The sequence below is a fragment of the Triturus cristatus genome, chromosome 2_2, assembly GCF_964204655.1.
Source record: "Triturus cristatus chromosome 2_2, aTriCri1.1, whole genome shotgun sequence".
NCBI lineage: Eukaryota > Metazoa > Chordata > Amphibia > Caudata > Salamandridae > Triturus > Triturus cristatus.
In genome coordinates this window covers 1246146242-1246168199 of record NC_140582.1, presented here as the reverse complement: position 1 = coordinate 1246168199, position 21958 = coordinate 1246146242, and the positions used below count along the sequence as shown (strand labels likewise).

The window sequence follows — 21958 nt, the reverse complement described above, 5'->3', positions numbered from 1 at the left end:
ACAAAACACTGAAGTTCACCAGTTATGGTTGTCTCTAGTAACTATAACTCATGCCTGTTGGACCCGGCCTCGTGGCGTGGTCCTTACCCCCGTGGATTGTGCCCGTTCCCCGCCCTTCACGGGCCACCCTTCCGAACTGCACCGAGACCCCTCATCCCGAGCCGCACGAGGTCGCATACCCCTCGTGGCTCCGCCATCTTGTTGGCATCCACGTGACTCTGTGCACCAGCCGGCGCGACCCCGCTCAACCCGGCCTCGGCCCCAGCGAAGCCCCGACATCGAGGCACCAAGAACTGGCCAGGGGGTGCCGCAGGAACCATTCACCGCCCCCGGCGGAGGACAGTATCGATGAGACCCCCAACTGTCCTCCCATCCCTAGGTGTGATCGCCCGGCAACTCTCTTTGGCCTGGCGCCTCTCCTGCTGGGCATCTGGCCACCTCCACCCGGCCTCTCCGCCCCCCCCGGGCGCCAGGGTCCGGACATCAAAGGGCTCCAGACCTATATCTGGGGCGACCCCGCCACAGATCGGCAGTTGTATCCCGGAGTCGAGAGCCCTGCTGATTGAATCGCGGCTGACCCTACGGAGAAGAACTCTTGTTGGAACTATCACGAGCCCTGCAGACTGCGTCGCGGCTCCTTCTTGTGAACACTTTTGAAGCCCCCCCCCCGGAACATCGGGGCCCTGCTGACGCTGTCGCGGCCCAACCTCGCTGAAACCTCCCTCGGAGCCCTGCTGACGACGTCGCGGCTCGAGCTGAGCAGAAACCACCTTGAGAGCCCTGCTGACCTGATCGCGGCTCCCCACGAACTGAACGCCAGAGCCCTGCTGACGCCGTCGCGGCTCGACCCCTCCGAGATCCGGAGGTCCTCCAGCTTGAGGATAAGAACTGGGCCCCAGGTACCCTCGTACCGAGCTCCTGCCAAAGACTGTCCCGCTACCCCTACCCTTCCAAAGAGACACTGAGACTTTTGGTGGATCCCTCGATCCCTTTCGTGTAAATATTGATCTCGTAAACCTTTAAACCCTGATAAAGAATTGCTCATCTTGAGCCAACCTCCTTGAGTCCTGTGTGGTGGTGTTACTGTGCTAGTACGTGATAGGAGAAGGATCTCTCAGGAGGCTTCTCGGCAGCGCTCGGCTACTTCGTGCAGTGTGAGGGCCCCCCCTTGGTGGTCTCGCCGACTCCTCGGGGTCCGCCTTCCAACATTTGGTGGCCAGCGACGGGATCCGAGCCGAACGCAGTACGTACCAGCCAGTACCCACTAGCTACCTATCCAAGCGAACAGTAATCATGAGCAGCCAGGAAAACAACGCGACCATGGAGTTCCAGCCCGAACGGTTGGAGGAATATACGCACAAAGAATTAAAACAGTTCTGCAAGGACAAAGGCATTGCAACCACCGGCCTAGGTACCAAAGAGGAGATGCAGAAAGCTCTGAGGACCTGGCTGGAGGCCGAGGCAGGCCACTCCCAAGAAGAAGGTCCCTTGCCCCTGACTGAGGCCACATCAACCGCACTGACTCCGGCAACCGGAGGAAGAAAGAGCCTAGAAACCGGCCTCTCCGAAGAAGAAATACGAGAGCGGGAGAAGGTCCGGAACCACGAACTAGAGCTCGCACGACTGCGGCTGGACGGCGAACTCCAGCTGGCGGAAAAGAAACTGGCCCTAGAGCAGCTACGGCTTCAAGAGGAGATAGAAGAGAAGAGACGGAACCGAGAGTTGGAGGAAAAGAAACTGACCCTTGAGCACGAGCGCAGTCTCAAAGAGCTTGAAATCAAGGCCAAGAACGGGGGGACCAACGCCCCCAGTACTAGAGACACCCTACCGCCTGCCGAGGCCAAGGTACATATCCCGAAAGAGGTCATCAAGGAGTACTATAAGAATGACGACATCCAACAATGGTTCAAGGCCTACGAGGTGGCCATGACCTCTCATCGGGTGCCCCGAAAGGACTGGGGCGCCGGCCTGTGGGGGCGGTTCCTGAGTGAGGGTCGAGACACACTGCTCCAGCTGCCGGAGGAGGTGATGACCTCCTACGATCACATGAAGGAGGCCCTACTCACCCGCTACGGGCTAACCACGGAAATGTACCGCCAGTGGTTCAGAGACTGCAAAAAAATCCCGGGTACCACCTGGGTGGAATATGTGGACTTTTTCAGCCGGGCCCTAGAAGGGTGGATCAAGGGTAGCAAAGTCACCACCTACGGGCAGCTGGTCGACCTCATTGTGTGGGAACATCTCTCCAACAATTGCTTCGTGGAGCTGAGGCAACACCTCCTCGACAGCAAGATGACCGACCCACGAAAACTCGCCGTCGAGGCCGATCGATGGGTCAACTCCCGGGTCCCCCGGAACTCAATGGGGGAGTACCAGAGGAACCCCACCGGACCCCCCCGCCAACGCGGTGGAGGGGGAGGGCCGAACAGGAACCGGGACCCCCCCGCCGGGGCCCCCAGGAGCCCCCCTCGAGGGCCACCGCAGCAACAACGCTCCCCGAGCCTAGCCCGAAGGAGGGCGACCCCGGCCAGACCCGGACCACGGCCACCAGTAACATGCTACGGCTGCCAACAAACCGGACACTATGCCAGCGACCCGGTCTGCCCCCTGAACCGAAGAAGCGGGGCCGGCGGGCCCCCGCCCCGACAGCTGGCGGCCGCCGCCCTGGAAGAGGGAGAAGAGGAAGAAGAAACCCTCGACCGAGGGACCACCGAATGGGAGCCGGCAGCCATGTCCCTGGTCTGCCTGGGTAGCCGAGAAATGGTGCCCTGCACCCCCATCCCAAGCAACACCCAGAAGTACAGGCAGCAGGTCACCGTCAATGGACAACGGGCCGAAGCCCTTCGTGACACCGGCGCCAGTATCACCACTGTCCGCTGCCTCCTGGTGACCCCCGAACAGATCCTACCCAATGTGCTGTGCCCCGTCCGGACGGCCGACAACAGCGAAAACCTGTGCCAGATGGCCCTCGTCCCCTTCGAGTGGGGAGGGGTGACCGGCCTGCTAAAGGTGGCGGTCCGCGATGACGCCCCCGTAGACTGCCTCCTGGGGAACGACTTGGAGAGTTCCCCCTGGGCTCAAGTAGAGCGACGAGAGCACCTCCGAATGCTGGGACTATCCGACTGGGCCTGCGCCATCACCCGGTCCATGACCGCCCGGGCCCCCCGCTCATCCTCGGCCCCCGGTGCCGCCCAGCCCGAGGGGCTCGCACCACCCCCCGCCGGTGGCGAGGGGGAGGCGGACACCGACCCTGGACCTAGTGAATCCTCCCCCGAGGAGATTGCTTCCCCGTGCGCCCTACCAGAACAGGCACAATGGCGACACGAAGGGGGCCCCACCCGGGAGCAGTTCCAGCAAGAGCAGCAGTCCTGTCCCACTCTCGAAGGGGTTCGACAACAAGCGTCCGCACAAACCAACGGGGACCAGACCGGCACCCACTGGGTCTACTGGGCCGAGGGCCTGTTATACAGTGAGCAAAAAGTGGCAGAACTCGGGGCCAGCCGAGTGTTGGTGGTCCCCCTCCGCTTCCGGGAGTTCCTGCTCAACCTGGCACATGACGTGCCCCTCGCCGGACACTTGGGGCAAGACAAAACTTACAGCCGTCTGGTGACCCACTTCTACTGGCCCCGGATGCGGAGAGACGTGGACAACCACTGCCGGTCCTGCCAGACCTGCCAAGCCAGCGGGAAGACGGGTCAAGGCCCCCCTCCAGCTCTTTCCAGCCGTCAGCACCCCGTTCGAACGGGTCGGAATCAATATCGTGGGGCCCCTGGACCCCCAGACCGCCCTGGGCCACCGCTTCATCCTGGTCCTCGTGGACCACGCCACCAGGTACCCGGAGGCGGTCCCGCTAAGAACTATAACGACCCCGTGGTAGGCCGAACTGAACGCCAGAGCCCTGCTGACGCCGTCGCGGCTCGACCCCTCCGAGATCCGGAGGTCCTCCAGCTTGAGGATAAGAACTGGGCCCCAGGTACCCTCGTACCGAGCTCCTGCCAAAGACTGTCCCGCTACCCCTACCCTTCCAAAGAGACACTGAGACTTTTGGTGGATCCCTCGATCCCTTTCGTGTAAATATTGATCTCGTAAACCTTTAAACCCTGATAAAGAATTGCTCATCTTGAGCCAACCTCCTTGAGTCCTGTGTGGTGGTGTTACTGTGCTAGTACGTGATAGGAGAAGGATCTCTCAGGAGGCTTCTCGGCAGCACTCGGCTACTTCGTGCAGTGTGAGGGCCCCCCCTTAGTGGTCTCGCCGACTCCTCGGGGTCCGCCTTCCAACAATGCCCTAATGTAACTATAACTTGTTCTGTCTCAATGCATTGCTAACTATCCCACATATTCTATCAATCATGACATGTTCGCGCTCTGATTGACCGGCCACAACAGCTCATGAAAGTGTTCCAGTGGCCATGACAGAGCTCGGGGACTGAGTTCTCTGTGCCCTGAAATTTGTTTCCAAAAAGGGGGTAATGGGTAAGGCTAGCAGCCCCCTGGCCCCCAGGAGGTTGTGGAGGAATGCAGAGAGAATAGCCCAGTGAATAACTGCAGGTCCCAGAATACCTTTACAAGACGCAACACTGCCTTTCTGTGAGTCTCCATTGTCCTCTCGCAGGAGATGCGGTACAAGCTTCCACTCTGTGGTACTGCAGCACTGTGCAATCTTCTCAGGGAGTACACACCCGCACACTTACACACACGCACATTTAAAGAACAGGGATAGGGTGTCGATGATCGAATCATCCATCAACCATCTTTTCTTTTTCTTTTGCGCGGGACGGGGTCCAGATGGGTGATACAATCATCAACACCCTATCCTTCTTCACCTTTTCTCACACATCTCCAAGATTTGGGGGAAAACAAATTCACTTTCCCCTTTTCTTTTCTTGTCATGAAAGTTACCTATGATGACAACGTGAGCCAACTGGTGAGTACCAACCAGTAGCTGTATGGGTGGTACTTACATGAGTTACTTTCTGACTTCTCACACTTTTTTTCTTCTTTGTAAGTGATGTGAGTCTGACGCATCTGTCAATCCTTGAGCCATGGTGCGCTGTATTGTAAATACGGTGCATCCATAGTGGCGCAAGGGGTTCTCAGGGTGGCGCAGGGAAAGTGACGCATCTTTACAGCTGCGTCACTTTCTTGTAAATCTGCCCCTTAATTTTAAAAAAAAATGTAAATGAAATGTTTCTTTCTTTTGTAAACCCCTCCTAAATATTCAAAGTGAGCGCCGGTTTCCAGGACGTGTCCTTGCCTCTGCCATTATGGTTTAATTTTATACTGGAATGATTATATATTGAAGGATTTAACATGTACCTGTTGAGTCTTGCCCCTTCTTTTAGGGGTGAGCAGCACATGGTTTCCGGGTGGTTAATTAATGCCAGGTTCAATTAACTAATAAGCTCCTGAGTCTCTCTCAATGCTAATAAAAATGTTACCCTTATTTTGGATTTTTTGATATTGCGTAACATTGGTTTATTCTTTACGGCGCTGAATGTTACAGTGTAAAATATAGGATGTAAGCCATGTAAAGCCTGTGTTTGCCTGAAAACATTTTTTACAACTGTGATATTTCTTGTTCATCTCTTCAAAAGCTGCAGGGCAGGGAGTTGCTGCTGGTAAGTGACGTCATGAATTCTTTGTCTCAGATCCTCCCTTACAATTTGCTTTTAGGGCTCTATATCTACAGAGATTCTCCCCTCACTGACACTCACTTAGTGTGGGAGATCCTTGAAGAGAGAGCTGGCAGCAGTGAGACCTGACACAGTCACTCACTCAGACTGGAAGGTCCCCGAAGAGACAGCTGGCAGCAGTGAGACTCACCCTCCGACATCAGACAGAAGGTAAGCGTTTGATGTCACCACTCTCTGGGGAATATTGTTGTGGGAGGTCCCTGAAGAGACAGCTGACAGTAGAAAGACCTGACACAGTCACTCACTCAGTGTGGGAGGTCCCTGAAGAGACAGCTGGCAGCAGTGAGACTCACCCTCTGACATCAGACAGAAGGTAAGCGTCTGATGTCACCACTCTCTGGGGAATATTGTTGTGGGAGGTCCCTGAAGAGACAGCTGACAGTAGAAAGACCTGACACAGTCACTCACTCAGTGTGGGAGGTCCCTGAAGAGACAGCTGGCAGCAGTGAGACTCCCCCTCTGACATCAGACAGAAGGTAAGCGTCTGATGTCACCACGTTGACGAGCGTGAGCGAGGAAAAAAGCTCCACTCTGCGGAGTTTTTGGGAACTCTACGTGCTCCACGGAGCGTGGAAAACTCCGTGAAGGGATCACCTTACCTTAAATCACCTTTTCTCATCTTTGGAACTCGTTTGTTGACATCAGTGAATGGCAGACATTTCTCTGTCCTTTTCCCTCCAGGATGAAGACGCCGATAGCGGGGCACCCAAAGAGCATCATGGGGTTCAGGGCACTCCTTTTCACCCTTGGCATTATGTTCACCATCTTAAAAAGCGCCAGTTCCGGCCCCAGTGACGTCAACAGTAAGTGACCTGGTACAGAGGCCAATGGTGGGGGTTATGGGCAGCACGTTTCTAATGTAGTGTCACTGTGAAGAGCAGTAGGAGGCCCCTACATAACAGTCGAAGCACTGGATGGAGTAAAGAGACATATCTGAATGAAATCTCTCTATTAAATGCAATCATGACAAGATATGGACCCGGCACCCTTAATGCCCCAGAGGATGCTGACCTAAATGCATTTATCATGTAGGGTCTAATGGTTCATGGATTGAACCTCCTGTGGTCGCAGCCAGTATTAACAGTGAAGAGGGGGGTCCAAGCGGGCACAGTTATCCCAGCTGGTACGACAAGGAATGTTATAACATGAGGCACAACGTTTTACAGGCTTGAACCCAGCGCCACCAGGGAGTGGCAGTGAACGGCTCTTGTGAGCATATAGGAGAGAGTATAGACATCACAGGATACTCTATGGGCAGAGCTGAAAGAAGCGACGTATACAAAGAGAGCGAGGAGGTTTTGGGAGGTTGTTACCAGTGAAGAGAGGGGAACTGCAAGGCAGCAAGAATGCCATATGGGTTCCAGGGAGTGGGGGCCATATAGGTCCCAGGGAGGGGGTGCAATATAGGTCCCAGGGAGGGGGGCCATAGAGGTCCCAGGGAGGGGGTGCCATAGAGGCCCCAGGGAGTGGGTGCCATAGAGGCCCCAGGGAGTGGGGGCCATAGAGGTCCCAGGGAGTGGGTGCAATATAGGTCCCAGGGAGGGGGTGCAATATAGGTCCCAGGGAGGGGGGCCATAGAGGTCCCAGGGAGGGGGTGCCATAGAGGCCCCAGGGAGTGGGTGCCATAGAGGCCCCAGGGAGTGGGGGCCATAGAGGTCCCAGGGAGTGGGTGCAATATAGGTCCCAGGGAGGGGGTGCAATATAGGTCCCAGGGAGGGGTGCCATAGAGGCCCCAGGGAGTGGGTGCCATAGAGGCCCCAGGGAGTGGGGGCCATAGAGGTCCCAGGGAGGAGGGCCATATAGGTCCCAGGGAGTTTGGCCATATAGGCCCCAGGGAGTGGGGCCATATAGGCCTATGGGAGTGGGTGCTATTTTAGTGACCTGTATAGGTGTGAAAGACCTAGTACAATTAATATACCCTCATTGGATGAGTAACAGCGTACAACTGCCCTTTGATGGGCATTTTACCACCAAAAGTACAAAGGGTGTCAGTAAGAACATACGTTAAGCTCCAGGCCGGATTTAGGCCACTGACCTCTTTCAGGAAGATCTACAGCTGGGGCCAGAGTGCTTACAAAAGTATTTCATGCATCCATAGCTGGCAATGTTATTCCCCATTCCTGGTGATCTTCAGCTGGGGCCAAAGTGCTCACAAAGGTATTTCATGCATCCATAGCTAGCAATGTTATTCTCCATTCCTGGTGATCTGCGGCTCTGGTACCCATTCATAAGAAAGGGGACCGTAGTTGTCCTTCATCTAAGGCCCATTTCCCTTTCAATGGACTCCAAGGCTGGGGGGAGGAGGACAATATTCTAACCGAGGTCCGGCTGGCTTCAGGTCAAGGGTCGGAACAATCCATCAAACCATCTGGTTGTACTTGAGATGCTACAAATATGCTGTAATATGATAGCATCAATGTATCGGACGTTCATTGATCTTTTTTTTTCAGTTTAAAGAGGATTTTATTGAAAAACGAAAGAAGTTGCAGTACAGTAATAATATAGACTTGTGATAAAAAATACAATGTAAAACATTCCAAAATAATAGAAGAAATAGAGAGAAAAAGAGAGAGAAGAAAAGAAGGAGAGAAAAAGGGATATCATCAACAAAACATATTTCAACACTATACTAAATAAGTGGCAGTATAAAAAGCAAATGTGATTTCATAATGCAGGAATTAATAATTAACAAGAGATAGAACAGATTGACAAAGGTACATGCGTTGATACCATCAGAATCATTAATAAAAACAAAAAACATCAAGGAGGCTTAGGTACTTCCTCCCTGCAGGGGTTATGTAAGGGAATGGATTGGGTAGATACATTTAAAAAAGAAGTAATGGGTAGCCATAATAAGTCCCTTTTAATCGCAAGAGAAATAGGGTAGACATATGCTCTATCTAACCTATGGTTATAACAAACCCCATACCACCATGCTTGATAGGAAATAAGAGAAGTATCCTTCCAAGCTTTCGTGATTTGTTGAAACGCCACAGCAAGAAGGAGATCAACAATGGAGGTATCAGTGTTGGAGGAGGACCAGATTTGTGAGAGACTCCCAAGAAAAATATGAGAAAAAGAAAGAGGGAAATTGGTAGAAAAAATGGAATTAATTTGTTGCCACACTTTGCTCCAAAAAAGGTGAACATCAGGGCAAGTAAACAACATGTGTTTAAGATCAGCCATTAAAGCCGAACAGGACCAACAAGTCGCCGGGATGGAGGGGTCAATGTGATGTAGTTTGGATGGGGTGATTAAAAGTCGATTGTATATAAAAAATAGCGTTTGGGTTGTATTTGCCGCTCTAGACGATTTCCTTATTTTGATCCAGATGTTGTCCCAAGTAGTGAGAGGAAAACAATCTTCTAAATCTGATTCCCAAGCACACTCCACAGCAGATTTCACTCGATCAGCAGATGAATCTCGCAATTTTTTGTAAATTTGAGAAGCGGATGGAGAGGAATGTAAAAATGGCAAGGAAACGAGAGAGGAAGTATATTGAATGGAAGTACCCGTAAGAGTATCAAAAGTAGCTTGAGCCGCCGATTTTAATAGAATATACTTAGGATAAGAAGAGAGGGGGAGAGAAAAACGATGCTGAAGAACAGAAAAGGGGATAAAAGAACCATCATGAAAGAGTTGATGAGTCCATTTAAGACCTAGAGATAGCCAATCATTCCAAAAAATAGATCTATTTTTAATCTTGATAAGAGAGTTATACCAGATAGGGGATTGCAAAAAACGAGCACGGTCATCCAGGTTATGCAAAGTAATGGGTTGAAAAGTTTTGCAAACATGTTGAAGAATAGGGAGAGAAAATTTCTTTGGAGCTTGTGACAATGAAACAAATTCTTCAAACGTAAAGGGTTGAAAAAAGGAAGTCTCAACCTCTACCCACAGAGGACAAGAAGAGGGGTCAGGGGTATGGTCAGAAATGAGAAAAGCAGAATGAGTAAGAAAAAAGGAAGTAAGATACGACGAAAAATCAGGAAAATTGACACCACCCAAGTGTTTAGGAGATTTAAGTCTAGAAAAAGACATTCTGGCAGTTTTGTTTTGCCATAAAAATTTAGATAAAACGGAATAGATACTCTTGTAATAGAACTTAGGAATGTGAACCGGAAGATTCGACAAGAGAAATAAGATTAAAGGAACCAACATCATCTTGATAGAATCTAACCTACCCCACCACGATAAGAACAAAGGATGCCATTGTTTCGTAGAGGTGGTAAGAGCTGTTAGTAAATTTTTAAAGTTCAAAGCCACTGTGTCCTTAATAGAAGGTGTAAACCAAAGACCAAGATATTTGATTTTGTTCGGGCTCCAATTAAAGGAAGAAGTTAAGAAATCGGCATGAAAACAAAATTTATTAAGAGGAAGGATTTCGCACTTGTCTACATTAAGCTTATAGCCAGACACTGATGCATAGTTCGAGACTTCTGATAAAAATGCCGGAAGAGATGTATGGGGATTCGAGAGAAATAACAAAATATCATCTGCGTATGCAGAAATCTTTAACTGTGTAGAACCATAAGGGAAACCAGAAATATCAGCGTTCATACGAATTTTAGTTAAAAAGGGTTCTAATGCTAATATAAATAGGAGGGGGGACAGCGGACAACCCTGTCGAACCCCACGAAGAAGCGGAAAGGAAAATGAAACAAGGCCATTGGCTAGAATAAAGGACCTAGGAGAAGAGTAAAGCATTGAGACATAAGAAAGAAATTTAGGGCCGAAACCAAACCAAGAAAGGGAGGAAAAAATAAATTGCCAATTGACTCTATCAAAGGCTTTCTCAGCGTCCAGTGCAATAGCTGCCAATGACGACTTATGAGAGTGTGATTTACTTAAAACATTAAAGAAAAGACGGGTATTGTCAGATAAGTGACGTCCTTTAATAAATCCACATTGTTCTTTGGCAATTAATTTTGGAAGAATTTTTTCTAAACGAAGTGCAAGGATCTTGGCAAAAATTTTATAATCTAAATTAATTAAAGAAATGGGCCTATAATTCTTACAAAAGGTGTGATCCTTACCATCTTTGGGGAGAAGACAAATAAGGGCCTCCTGAAAGGTACCTTCTGAAAGGTACCTTCTGATCTTTGGGATGATATAAAGGATGAAAATAGCTGATGAATCCTAGGAAGAAGTAGGGAGGAGAAATGGGAATAAAATTCTATAGTAAACCCATCAGGGCCAGGGGCTTTACCTCTCTTCAGAACTTGAATAGCCTCCAGAATATCGTTGCAAGTAATGTCAGACTCTAAAGGAGAGAAATCAACCCCCGAGGGGGAAGGTGGGGCAATGGACGATAAATAACGCGTAATTTCGGATATGTCTGGGGAGGATTCCGGAGTATATAAACGCTGATAGAAATCCGTAAATTCAGCCAAAATATCTTCGTCTTTATGGACCACAACATTAGAGGAGGTAACAATGGATTCAATTTTAGTACGTTCTTTCCTGACTTTGAGGTATCTAGCTAAAAGATTACCTGCTTTATTTTGGGCAGTATAATACTTAGCACTAGACTTAAGTAAAAATAAATTGGCAGAATCAGTGGAGATTTTATTAAAGGAGAGCTTAGCCTTAATAAGACTATCTAGGTCAGATTGCTTCTTAGAGAGGTAAAAGGAGTGTTCTAATTGTTTAATTTGTGTGTTAAGCAACTGAGTCGATTGAGAAGCTTTACGACGTTTACGGGCAACAAATGTAATAATGAAGTCTCTAGAGGCGGCTTTAAATGTATCCCAAATAAGGGAAGGAGTTAACTGAGGTGAGTCATTGTCTGCAAAAAATGAAGAGGCAAACTCCATAAAAGCTGGTGTAAATTGCGGGTCCAGTAAAAGAGAGTTATTAAACCTCCATCTCCTAGTGCCTTTCACTGGGGGGAGTAATTCCAAGCTTAAGGAGACTGGAGCATGATCAGAAATTAAAATAGAACCTATGTCTGAATGAGTGATAAGCTGAGTGAGGGCTTTGGAAATGAAAATATAATCTAACCGGGACTGGGAAGAGTGAGGAGGTGAGTAGAAAGTGTACTCTCTAAGAGTAGGGTGGCAGAGCCTCCACGAATCAACAAGGGCTCTTTGGGAAATAGTGGAGGTAAACAAAGAATGCATGTGGGAGGAGGAGAATCTAGAATCAGATCTTCTGTCCAAAAAGGGGTCTACAACCATATTACAATCTCCACCCAAAATCAGATAATCATCGGTGACTTGCATAAGCAATGAGAGAATATGGGGCCAAAAGACTTTATCTGGAACAGTGGGAGCATAAATATTGATAATAGTCAGGGGAATTTTATTAATCAACAAAGAAACCGCTACCCACCTACCATCTGCGTCATTATCTTGATTGACAAGCTGAACATCTAACTTCTTATGGCACAGAATGGCAACACCGTTGCGCTTCCCAGACCCAGGAGAGGCAAACACATGACCAACCCAATTACGACGCAATTTAGGAATTTCAGTATCTTTAACATGAATTTCTTGTAGTAAAACAATATCCCCTTTTAAATTTGCTACATGAGATAAAACTCTTTGACGTTTGATAGGTGACCCAAGACCTTTAACATTCCAGGATAAAATATTCAAAGTCATTCACAAATAAGGAGGAAAATGTAAATAAAAGGAAAACAGAAGAGCATAAGTAGAGAAAAACTGGATAGTAATCCTTACATTAGTAAAAGAAGGAAAGACAAAGCATTGCAAGGAGAAGAAATAGTATCAAGTACAAGAAAGAAAAGCAGATACATAATTTAATAAATACGACCAAGGAACCACCATAAAACACATTATTCTGAAAAGGGAAGAAAATCAAAGAGTACAGAGATGAAACGAGAATGAAATAGGAATAAGCAAATAAGGGAAAAAGGTACAAAATAGATTGAAGGAGCTGGATCAAGAGGAAGAGAGAAAGAGAAAGAAAAGAGCAGTAGGTAAGAGTAAAAGAGAAAAGAATGAAAGAATGGTAATGAGAAAAGAAAGAAGGAGTAAGAGAAGAGAATAGAATAAAGAGAAGAAAGCAACAAAGCAACCAATTCCATAAACAGAAGAACACAATGGCAAAAGACATACCACAGGAGAACAAGAAAGGATGAGGGTGTTGGAACCACATCAGGGAAATGGAACGCCGAACGGGAACCCACAGGGCAACAACGGCAGGAAGGGCGGCATCCAGGAAAATTGAAGAGGACAACAAACAGGGGTCCAAGTATCCAAAACTAAGGGGAAAAAGACCAAATACAAATGTTAACAATGTGGAACAATAAAACCATATACAATAAAACAGCAAACATTCTACATGAGGGAGACAGAATAATTATAATCTGGAGACATCCATGGACTCATGACGACAGGCATTCAAAAATTGTTGAAGAACAGCCGGATCTTCATAAGAGACAGTCTTGTTATTATATGTCACTTTAAAAAGGCATGGATGAAAAAGGCCATATCTCGCATTAAGACTCCGAAGAGCAGGTCTCATTTCCAGGAACTTTTTCCGACGATCTGCAGTCACTTTGGCGTAGTCTTGGGTAAAAAATAGATTGGAGCCATGCCAAGAGATCTTTCCTTTTTGTTTGGCAGCTTGGAGTACTTTGAGGAGGTCCGTATATTCCAGAAAATATAAAATAGTACCTCTAGGTCTCGCTGAGGAGGAGGAAGAAGCAGACAACCGGCCCAAACGATGAGCGCGTTGAATGTTCAAAGGAGGAGATTCAGGAAGACCAAGAAGAGACGGTAGGAATGACTGGAAAAATGAAATTGGATTGGAACCTTCAAGGCCTTCAGCCAGACCATAAATACGCAGGTTGTTGCGCCTGTTGCGGTTTTCCAATTGTTCGACTTGTTGTTTAAGACGATCAATTTCTGTATGTAAGATGGGTACTTGACGTAAGGTATCTTCTGACGCGTCAACTCTTTGTTCAAGGGTCACAACTCTCTGGATGGTGTGAGACCAGTTGTCCTCAAGGCTTTGTAGGCGCGAATTAGTTTCTTCCATATATGGCTTCAGAGCACGAATTTCATCAAGGAGAAGCTCCATAGAAACTGATGAGGATGGATTAGTAGGAGAAGGGGGGTTAATTTTTGCCCGTTTGCCAGAGGGCGAAGCTGCTGGTAATTTGGAGAGTTGTTTGGGGCGAGTATCTGCCGAGGAGGAAGTTTTAGGAACAGAAGATTCCGGAGGAGCTTCATCCATATTATCTCGAAGGACATTAAAAGGATTGTTATCAGCCAGTGTCGGGGAGATAGCTTGATGAGTTCCAGCGCGAGCGCCACTGCGAGCACCACGCGGCATTGCCATGAAGAAACGGAAGACAAAGTCTCTTTTGGTGGCGGAAGAGACGGTCAGAAGGAGAGATGTTTCAAACAACAATATCTGTCAGAGTTGGGAGAAGTCCGCAACAGAGCGTTGATAAAGAGAGAACGAAAAACTGAAGAAAAAAGGTTCTGTAGGAGGTACTCCAATAACTGTCACAAAGAAGACCAGGAAATTACACCGTAAATGAAGAAAAACCTTTGTCCATGTGATATAATATCAGTCCCGTAGTGACTGGTACTGATAAAAAGGGTAGCGAATGCATCAGGAAACTATCGTCCCAAAAAACAAAATGGCGGCCGTTGTTCTGACTGACTGCATTATTCGAAATAAAATCACCTTAATGGCATGGAAACTCTCCGCTATTCCTCACACCGCTAGCTTAGGTATTCCGACGGAGGACATGCCGATTTCTGTGACCCGGTATAGAAGAAAAGAAGCCTGGAAGCCCTTCACTGTCTACGTCGCCGCGGAGCTCCCGAAAGCAGCGGCCATCACCAACGGCTCCGAAGCCACGCCCGTTCATTGATCTGAAGTCAGCATTTGACTTTGTTGATCGTACACGGTTTTGGCAGTCGCTGGCGGCGCACGGTGGTGAGGGGGGGGGGGTCTGAGGCTCGGTTTCACGAGTGACAGCGGCTCTTCACACCGGTGACGCGGCCAACCTTAGGTATGGACCACTAGGGGAATGTAGTCAATCGTTCCCTATAGATTAAGGTGTACAACAGGGTTGTGTGCTAGCGCCTCTGGTTCTTAACCTCTTCTTATAGGATGCGGTTGACCGTCTATTGAGAAACCCTATTGATGTTACCGTAATAGCTGGAGGAAAGAGACAATTCCTTTTTTTTGCTGAACGGAGAATGCAATCCATAGATCGGTGGATAATTTTGCTGACTATTGTAATAAGAAAGACGTCATCATTAATTGTGGTAAGGTTATGGCACTTGCAGCGTCACTGAAACTGGAGGAAGCTTCTGCTACATGAATATCAGATTGAGGGTGCAAAGTTCTCTGATTACCTGAGTATATGAAATACAGAACAACTTGGTTGGAAGGCCCAGATACCGAAGGCCAGAACAGTCTTACTCCAGTCTGCCGGGGTGGTATTACAATGTAGTCAAACGCAGCCCCAACTATTAGCACCATGCTCCACATACGCTCAAAGCGGAAGCAGCTGTGCTTTATTGGCCGAGCTCTAGCGGGATGGGAACCCAGACCCCCTTTAAGCATCAGGAATTTTATTTTTGAATCAATGAATGCGATCATTTATGAAGCGCAGCTACTCAGTGTCCCGGCGCTCACGGTCCCACCTGTCCTGCATGAAAGCCCCCGGCGGTTGAGAAAGCCAGGTTTAAGCAGAATCATAAAAATACAGTGGGGCAGATTTACAAGCCCCTTTTGCGTCACTTTTCCCATGTAAAAAGTGACGCAAAAGTGGCGCAAGCGGTTTGTAAATATGCCCGAGTGTCAGTAATAGTTTTTGAGGGCACTGTTAAGGTTGGGACCAGGTACCCTCTTGTTAGCACTGTATGCGGAGCTCAGCCTAATGCCTGTCTCTGATCTGGCAGCAGTGGAACCAGCGCTGTATTCATGGGCTGCCGGCGCAGGTAAGCGCCGGTGCAGTTGGGCATAGCGGAGGAGCTGCTGCGGCGTTGTTGGCAATTGAGGTTTCTGAGGTCACCAGAACCTTCCTACATCCTGAAGCCACCTCACCCTGCAAGGTCTCACCCCTGCCTACAAGCCACCTGCTGGACATGGAGGAATCTGATGATGATGATGACGGCGGCCTGTTTGGTCCAGTCCACAGCCCTTCAGAACTGAAAGGTAAATGCCAGGAGGAAGAAGAGGATTTTAAGGAGGAAGGGCATTACTATCAACATTAGTATCCTCCACCTCCAAGACATTATGAGCCTTGAGAAAATTATTCCGACCCTCCATCTAAGCCAGATCCTGCACATCTTCCTGCTTCCTTGATACAGGACCTCCAGGCGATGCTCACAGATTATCCGAGGCGTTTACCGCAACCCCCAGAACGGCAGCCTTGTGCGCCACCCCATCCAGTCACCCCTCTTGCTCCAGCACCTCTCCCTCCGCCAGCTTCTTCTAGAATGACGCCTGCCTCCCATGTAGCAGCACCACCGAGAGATGATGATGATGGATGATGAAAGAGACAAGGGTGAGATCCCTGACACACAGAATTCAAAATGAATGCAATGAATTCGATGAATGCGATGACTACGTTCTACCAATGCCATCCCCACCTCCACATAAGCCTGGGCAAAGCACTACGCTACGCTCGCGTAGTTTGCGAAGTTTGCGCTACTTCGCACTACGTGAACTGTACGTAGCACAGTGCGAACACGCGTAGCGTAGTGTTGCGTAGTGCTGCGGTCATTTTTTGCTTGCTCGCGGTCCTCAACGTCAAGTTGGCGACCGCGAGCAAGCAAAATGAATTCCCGGCGAGACTTTTTCCTTGTTCGCGATCAGCAACATCAAGTTTGGCGATCGCGAGCATGGAAAATAAATCTCCCGGCGAGATTCCCAACGCGAGGAGGTCAGGTTTCTCATTGCGAGTGGTCGCGTATGCTCGCGACCGCTCGCGATGAGAAACTACCAGTTCGCGTTGAGAAAGCTGCCGCTCGAGTAAAAATCTACTCGAGCAGCAGAGAACTACAGCTCGCACTGTGCAAGATGCCATTTTCAATGATTGCACAGTGCCGGTTGCTTGTTCGCACTGTGCAATCATTGAAAACGACATCTGGCACAGTGCGAACAAGGTACTACGCAGTTCGCGAAGTGCTACGCGTAGCTCGTGTAGTGCGAAGTGCACTTTGCGTAGCTTCGCGAAGTGCTACTTCGCGAATTACGCCCAGGGTTACCTCCACAGCAACCTGCTGATTCACCTGCAGAAGGTATCAGAGGTTTCCATACCTTCATGATGAGGGCAGCTGTAGGAGAGTAGAATCTTTCTGGCATAAATACCCCCACTTTTTGCCTGCTGTCAGTGTGTTTTGACTGTTGTTCACTGGGATCCTGTTAACTAGGAACCCAGTCACAGTGCTCTCTCCTCTAAATTCAGTGGAAAGTACTTTGTACACCCCACAATCGGCATATTGGGGTACCATTTTGAGTCCCTAATATTTGGTACTGAGGTAGCAAGGGCATTGGCACACCAGGGGTCTCCCATGGGCTGTAGCATGTGTCTGCAGAGCTGCCATTGCAGCGTGCGTGAAGTGCTGCTTGTACTTTTCACTTTGGATATAAGGTTTCCAATATATCCCGGTCATTGCACTTTGAACCTATAAGTCACCCCTAAGGTAGGTCCTTCAGTTCAAGGGCAAGATGCATGGTTCTAGGTGTTTGGGTATCCCTGCATGAGCAGAGGTACCCCTACAAACCCCAGACTTCATTCTTTGGGCTTTGTGAGCATGGGACAGCCATTATGAGGTATGTAGTGGACACTGGCAAGTCGAGATATCCAACTACTGGTCATGTTTGGTATCAAACATGTTGGAATCATGCAACCACACCGATTCCAGTGTTAGTTGCCTGGTATCATGACTGGGGTCTCCTTTGAGGGACCCTCAATGCCTACCTGTCTAGCCCTGCATAGTCTGAATGCCTGCCCAGACTGCTACTGACCATAGACAGTGTTCAACACCGTGCTGATGAGCCTTGCTCGGGCAGGGGAAGCTGAACAAAGGATTTCCTGCAAAGGAAAGGGGTGAGTAACTCTCCTTTAGAAATAGGTCAGGTTGGGGCACTTCTGCATTGAAGGGCACATTCGGTACCCTTGCATAAACCAGTTTAGCCCAGTTCAGGAGCACCTGGCTCCTACTCTGGCACAAATTTACTCAAAGGATTGGGCAGTGTCCACCTCCCTGCCCAGGTCCTCCCCAGGGAGGTGACCAGAGCTCCTCCAGGTGCCCACTTCATTCTGCCATGTAGGATCGTTCGGGCATAGATATCCCCACTTTTTGCCTGGTGTCAGTGTGTTTTGACTGTAGTTCACTTGGATCCTGCTAACCAGGACCCCAGTGAATCACTGACAGAATATTGAAGGTCGGAATATTGACCTACAGAAATATCGCAGCAAGAATATCAACATCCTATCTACATTATGGTAAGTACAAAAATATTGGGGGGAAAATATCGCTGTCAAAAATATCGTTGTTAAAAATATTGTTTTTTATTTAAGTTAAAAAATTGATGTAAAATAAAGTAAATAATACATATAATTAAAATAAACATAGTTAAATATATTTTAAAATGTTTAAAAATAATAAGTAATATATATATAATGTAAAAATAAATTAAACATATACATATAATATATATAGTTATTAATATGTTATAATAATTTTAATAATTTATAAATTGTTTCAAAAAATCTTATTATAAATACATCTATACACTTAATACATAATATAAATAAAAAATAAATAAATATATGTAAAAAAAATTCTTTTTCATCTTTTTAAAATTAAATATATACTACATTAGCTAAAATAATACAAACAATATTAGATAGCGGAGGGAATATAATTACTATTCCAACTCCAAACAGTGCAACAATATGGAAAGTGTTGGATAGCATGGGGTAAAAATTACTATTCCCACTCCAGTGAGTGCAACAGTAGGGAAAGTGTTGGATAGCGGCGGGGTAAAAATTACTATTCCCACCCAAGTAAGGGCAACAGTAGGGAAAGTGTTGGATAGCATGGGGTAAAAATTACTATTCACACTCCAGTGAGTGCAACAGTAGGGAAAGTGTTGGATAGCGTAGGGGTAAAAATTACTATTCCCACTCCAGTGAGTACAACAGTAGGGTAAGTGTTGGATAGCGTAGCGGTTAAAATTATTATTCCCACTCCAGGGAGTGCAACAGTAGGGAAAGCATTGGATAGCGTAGGGGTTAAAATTACTATTCCCACTCCAGTGAGTACAACAGTAGGGAAAGTGTTGGATAGCGTAGTGGTTCAAATTGTTATTCCCACTCCAGTGAGTACAACAGAAGGGAAAGTGTTGGATAGCGTAGGGGTAAAAATTACTATTCCCACTCCAGTGAGTGCAACAGTAGGGAAAGTGTTGGATAGCGTAGGGGTAAAAATTACTATTCAAACTCCAGTGAGTGCAACAGCAGGGAAAGTCTTTGATAGAGTAGGGGTTAAAATTACTATTCCAACTCCAGTGAGTGTAACAATGTGGAAAATGTAGGATAGCGTAGGGGTTAAATTAACATACTTATTCATTAAATAATTTTTGTAAAATAAATAACATAAAAATTAATTAACAAAACAATTAATAATAAATACCAATACAATTAAAATGTACTTAAATAACATTAAATTACTTCCATCCCTATTCCCCCATAAACACACAACCCGGTACACATAAAAAAATAACACAATTAATTTAATTATCAATTAATCAATTAATAAAAATTAATTACCAATGAAAAAATAGCTAACAATAAATTCATAATCAATACCAATTAAGAAAGATTACCTAATTATAATTAATTACTTCCCACCCTATTCCTCTATAAACCCACAACCCACTACACATTAAAAAATAACACAATGTAATTATCAATTTGTCATTTAATAAAATTTAATCAACAATTGATAATAAATTATTTAACAATAACAATAAATAAAACTAATACATTAAAATTAGTATAATTATAAATTAACCAATTAAAAATAATTGCCAATTAATAATTACTTAACAATACATTAATAATTAACAATAAATAAAAACATTAATTAATTTAATAATTAAATTACTTCCCGCCCTATTCCACTATAAACCCACAACCCGCTACACATAAAAAAATAACATAATTAATTTAATTATCAATTAATCAATTAATAAAAATTAATTACCAATCAACAATTAATTAGCAATAAATTAATCAAAAACAGTAAATAAATACATATTAATTAATTATAATTAAATTACTTAACACCCTATTCCCCTATAAACCCACAACCCGATCTGATACTAAAACGCAAAAGTTACTTTAAAAAAATTACTAATTTCTAAACATTTAATACATATATTTAAAAATAATAAAAATACATTAAAAAAAGTTAAACATACTTAAATACGTAACACTAATATAGATATCGATATTATTAACAGCGATATTTTAGCTAATGATGTTACTTACTTCGATATTACTTATTTCGATATAAAAAAAACAATATTACTTACCTTAAGGTCGATAATCTGGTCACTGATATTCTTGACATCAATATTCTGTCCCTACAATATTAAAAACTCAATATTAATGTAGGTCGATATAAAAAATGTAATATTTTGACAGCACACCGACCCCAGTCACAGTGCTCTCTCCTCTAAATTCAATGGTAAGTACTTTGCACACCCCAAAATTGGTATACTGGGATACCATTGTAAGTCCCCAATATATGGTACTGAGGTACCAAGGGCATTGGCACACCAGGGGTCTGCCATGGGCTGTAGCATGTGTCTGCAGAGCTGCCATTGCAGCGTGCGTGAAGTGCTGCTTGTACTTTTCACTTTGGATATAAGGTTTCCAATATATCCCGGTCATTGCACTTTTAACCTATAAGTCACCCCTAAGGTAGGCTCTTAAGTCCAAGGGCAAAATGCATGGTTCTAAGTGTGTGGGTACCCCTACATGAGCAGAGGTACCCCTACAAATCCCAGACTTCATTCTTTGGGCTTTGTAAGCATGGGACAGCCAATATGAGGTATGTAGTGGACACTGGCAAGTCGAGATGTCCAACTACATAATGCATGTCCCGAGCCTAGTCATGTTTGGTATCACACATGTTGGAATCATGCAACTACACCGATTCCAGCCTTAGTTTCATGATACCATGTACTGGGGGGTTCCTTAGAAGACCTCCGAAGAGCTACTGGTGTAACCTTATAGGGTCTGAGTGCCAGCCTGTGTTGCTGCCAACCCTATACAGTGTTCTGCCCCCTACTGACGAGCTTAACTTGGGCAGGGAAAGCTGAAGAATGGATTTCCTGTTACGGTAAGGTGTGACCGCCTCTCCTTTAGAATTAGGTAGGGGGGGCACTTCAGAGCGCCACTGAAGGACTGGGTTATTCTTAAGACCCAGCGGTGCCAGGGAACAACACCTGAAACCTTCGTGGGTTACCTGTTCTGGCGTACCAAACACAGAGACACGGGACACTTCCAGCGACGTCAGAGATCAGCGTTTATTACTGCAGGGATACAGAAGTCACAAGAAGTACACAACGTGTAGGTTCTCGGAGACTGCTTCAAACTCGTAGAAGTGGGTCGCTCCTTTTATACACGTTTTTGCCATAGCACAGTATGGCGAACAAAGGTTACAACTCGGTTCCCACAATAAACTTCAAAAGGGTCGCATTCATGTTTCAGGAGGCCGGAACATAATTACAACAGTCCTGCCGGTTCCCAACTGTAAAAACATATTCCCTCCGCAATAAACACATTTCCTCCCAACCATAAACGCATTAAGGAAGGACGAAAAACAGAATGCAGGGAAAGAACGAGGATGGACAACAGGTTAGAAAAGAGTGTTAGGGGCAATAAAGGAAACTCGATAGAGGGATCAAAGACCTCGTGTCTAATGTATGCGTGACTGTAACAATAGACCGGAGCGGCAAGATGGGCCTTGAGCGGGGCCATCTGCCTCACTCGTGTCATTCCCCTCATCGTAAAAGTCACCTCAAAGAAACACGTGTCCTTCGCGCAAGCTTGGGAGTCCCAGGGTCACGAAGCGGACAAAAAGCCCGTTCGCTGGCTACCTGAGGGCAAGAAACAAAATGGACGCTGTATCTAAAATGGAACCCGAGGGTTCGGATGAACGAACCCAAAAATGAGGCGAACCATACGTGGCTGTGTTGCGAAACTTCGTACACCCACTATACTCGTCATTTGCGGTTCATAGATAC

The 21958-nt window shown here is 46.5% G+C and overlaps 1 protein-coding gene across 1 annotated transcript in view; it reads left to right on the top strand.

The window, feature by feature from the left end:
* Positions 1–5692: 5692 nt before the first annotated feature.
* The window catches only part of LOC146863508 (uncharacterized), a 149487-nt gene continuing 133221 nt past the window's right edge, over positions 5693–21958 (top strand). The window contains exons 1-2 of the mRNA XM_085643383.1: positions 5693–5845; positions 6377–6498. Of these exons, the coding sequence (XP_085499509.1) occupies positions 6378–6498 (121 nt within the window). The 5' untranslated portion in view covers positions 5693–5845; position 6377. The remainder of the gene's footprint in view (positions 5846–6376; positions 6499–21958) is intronic.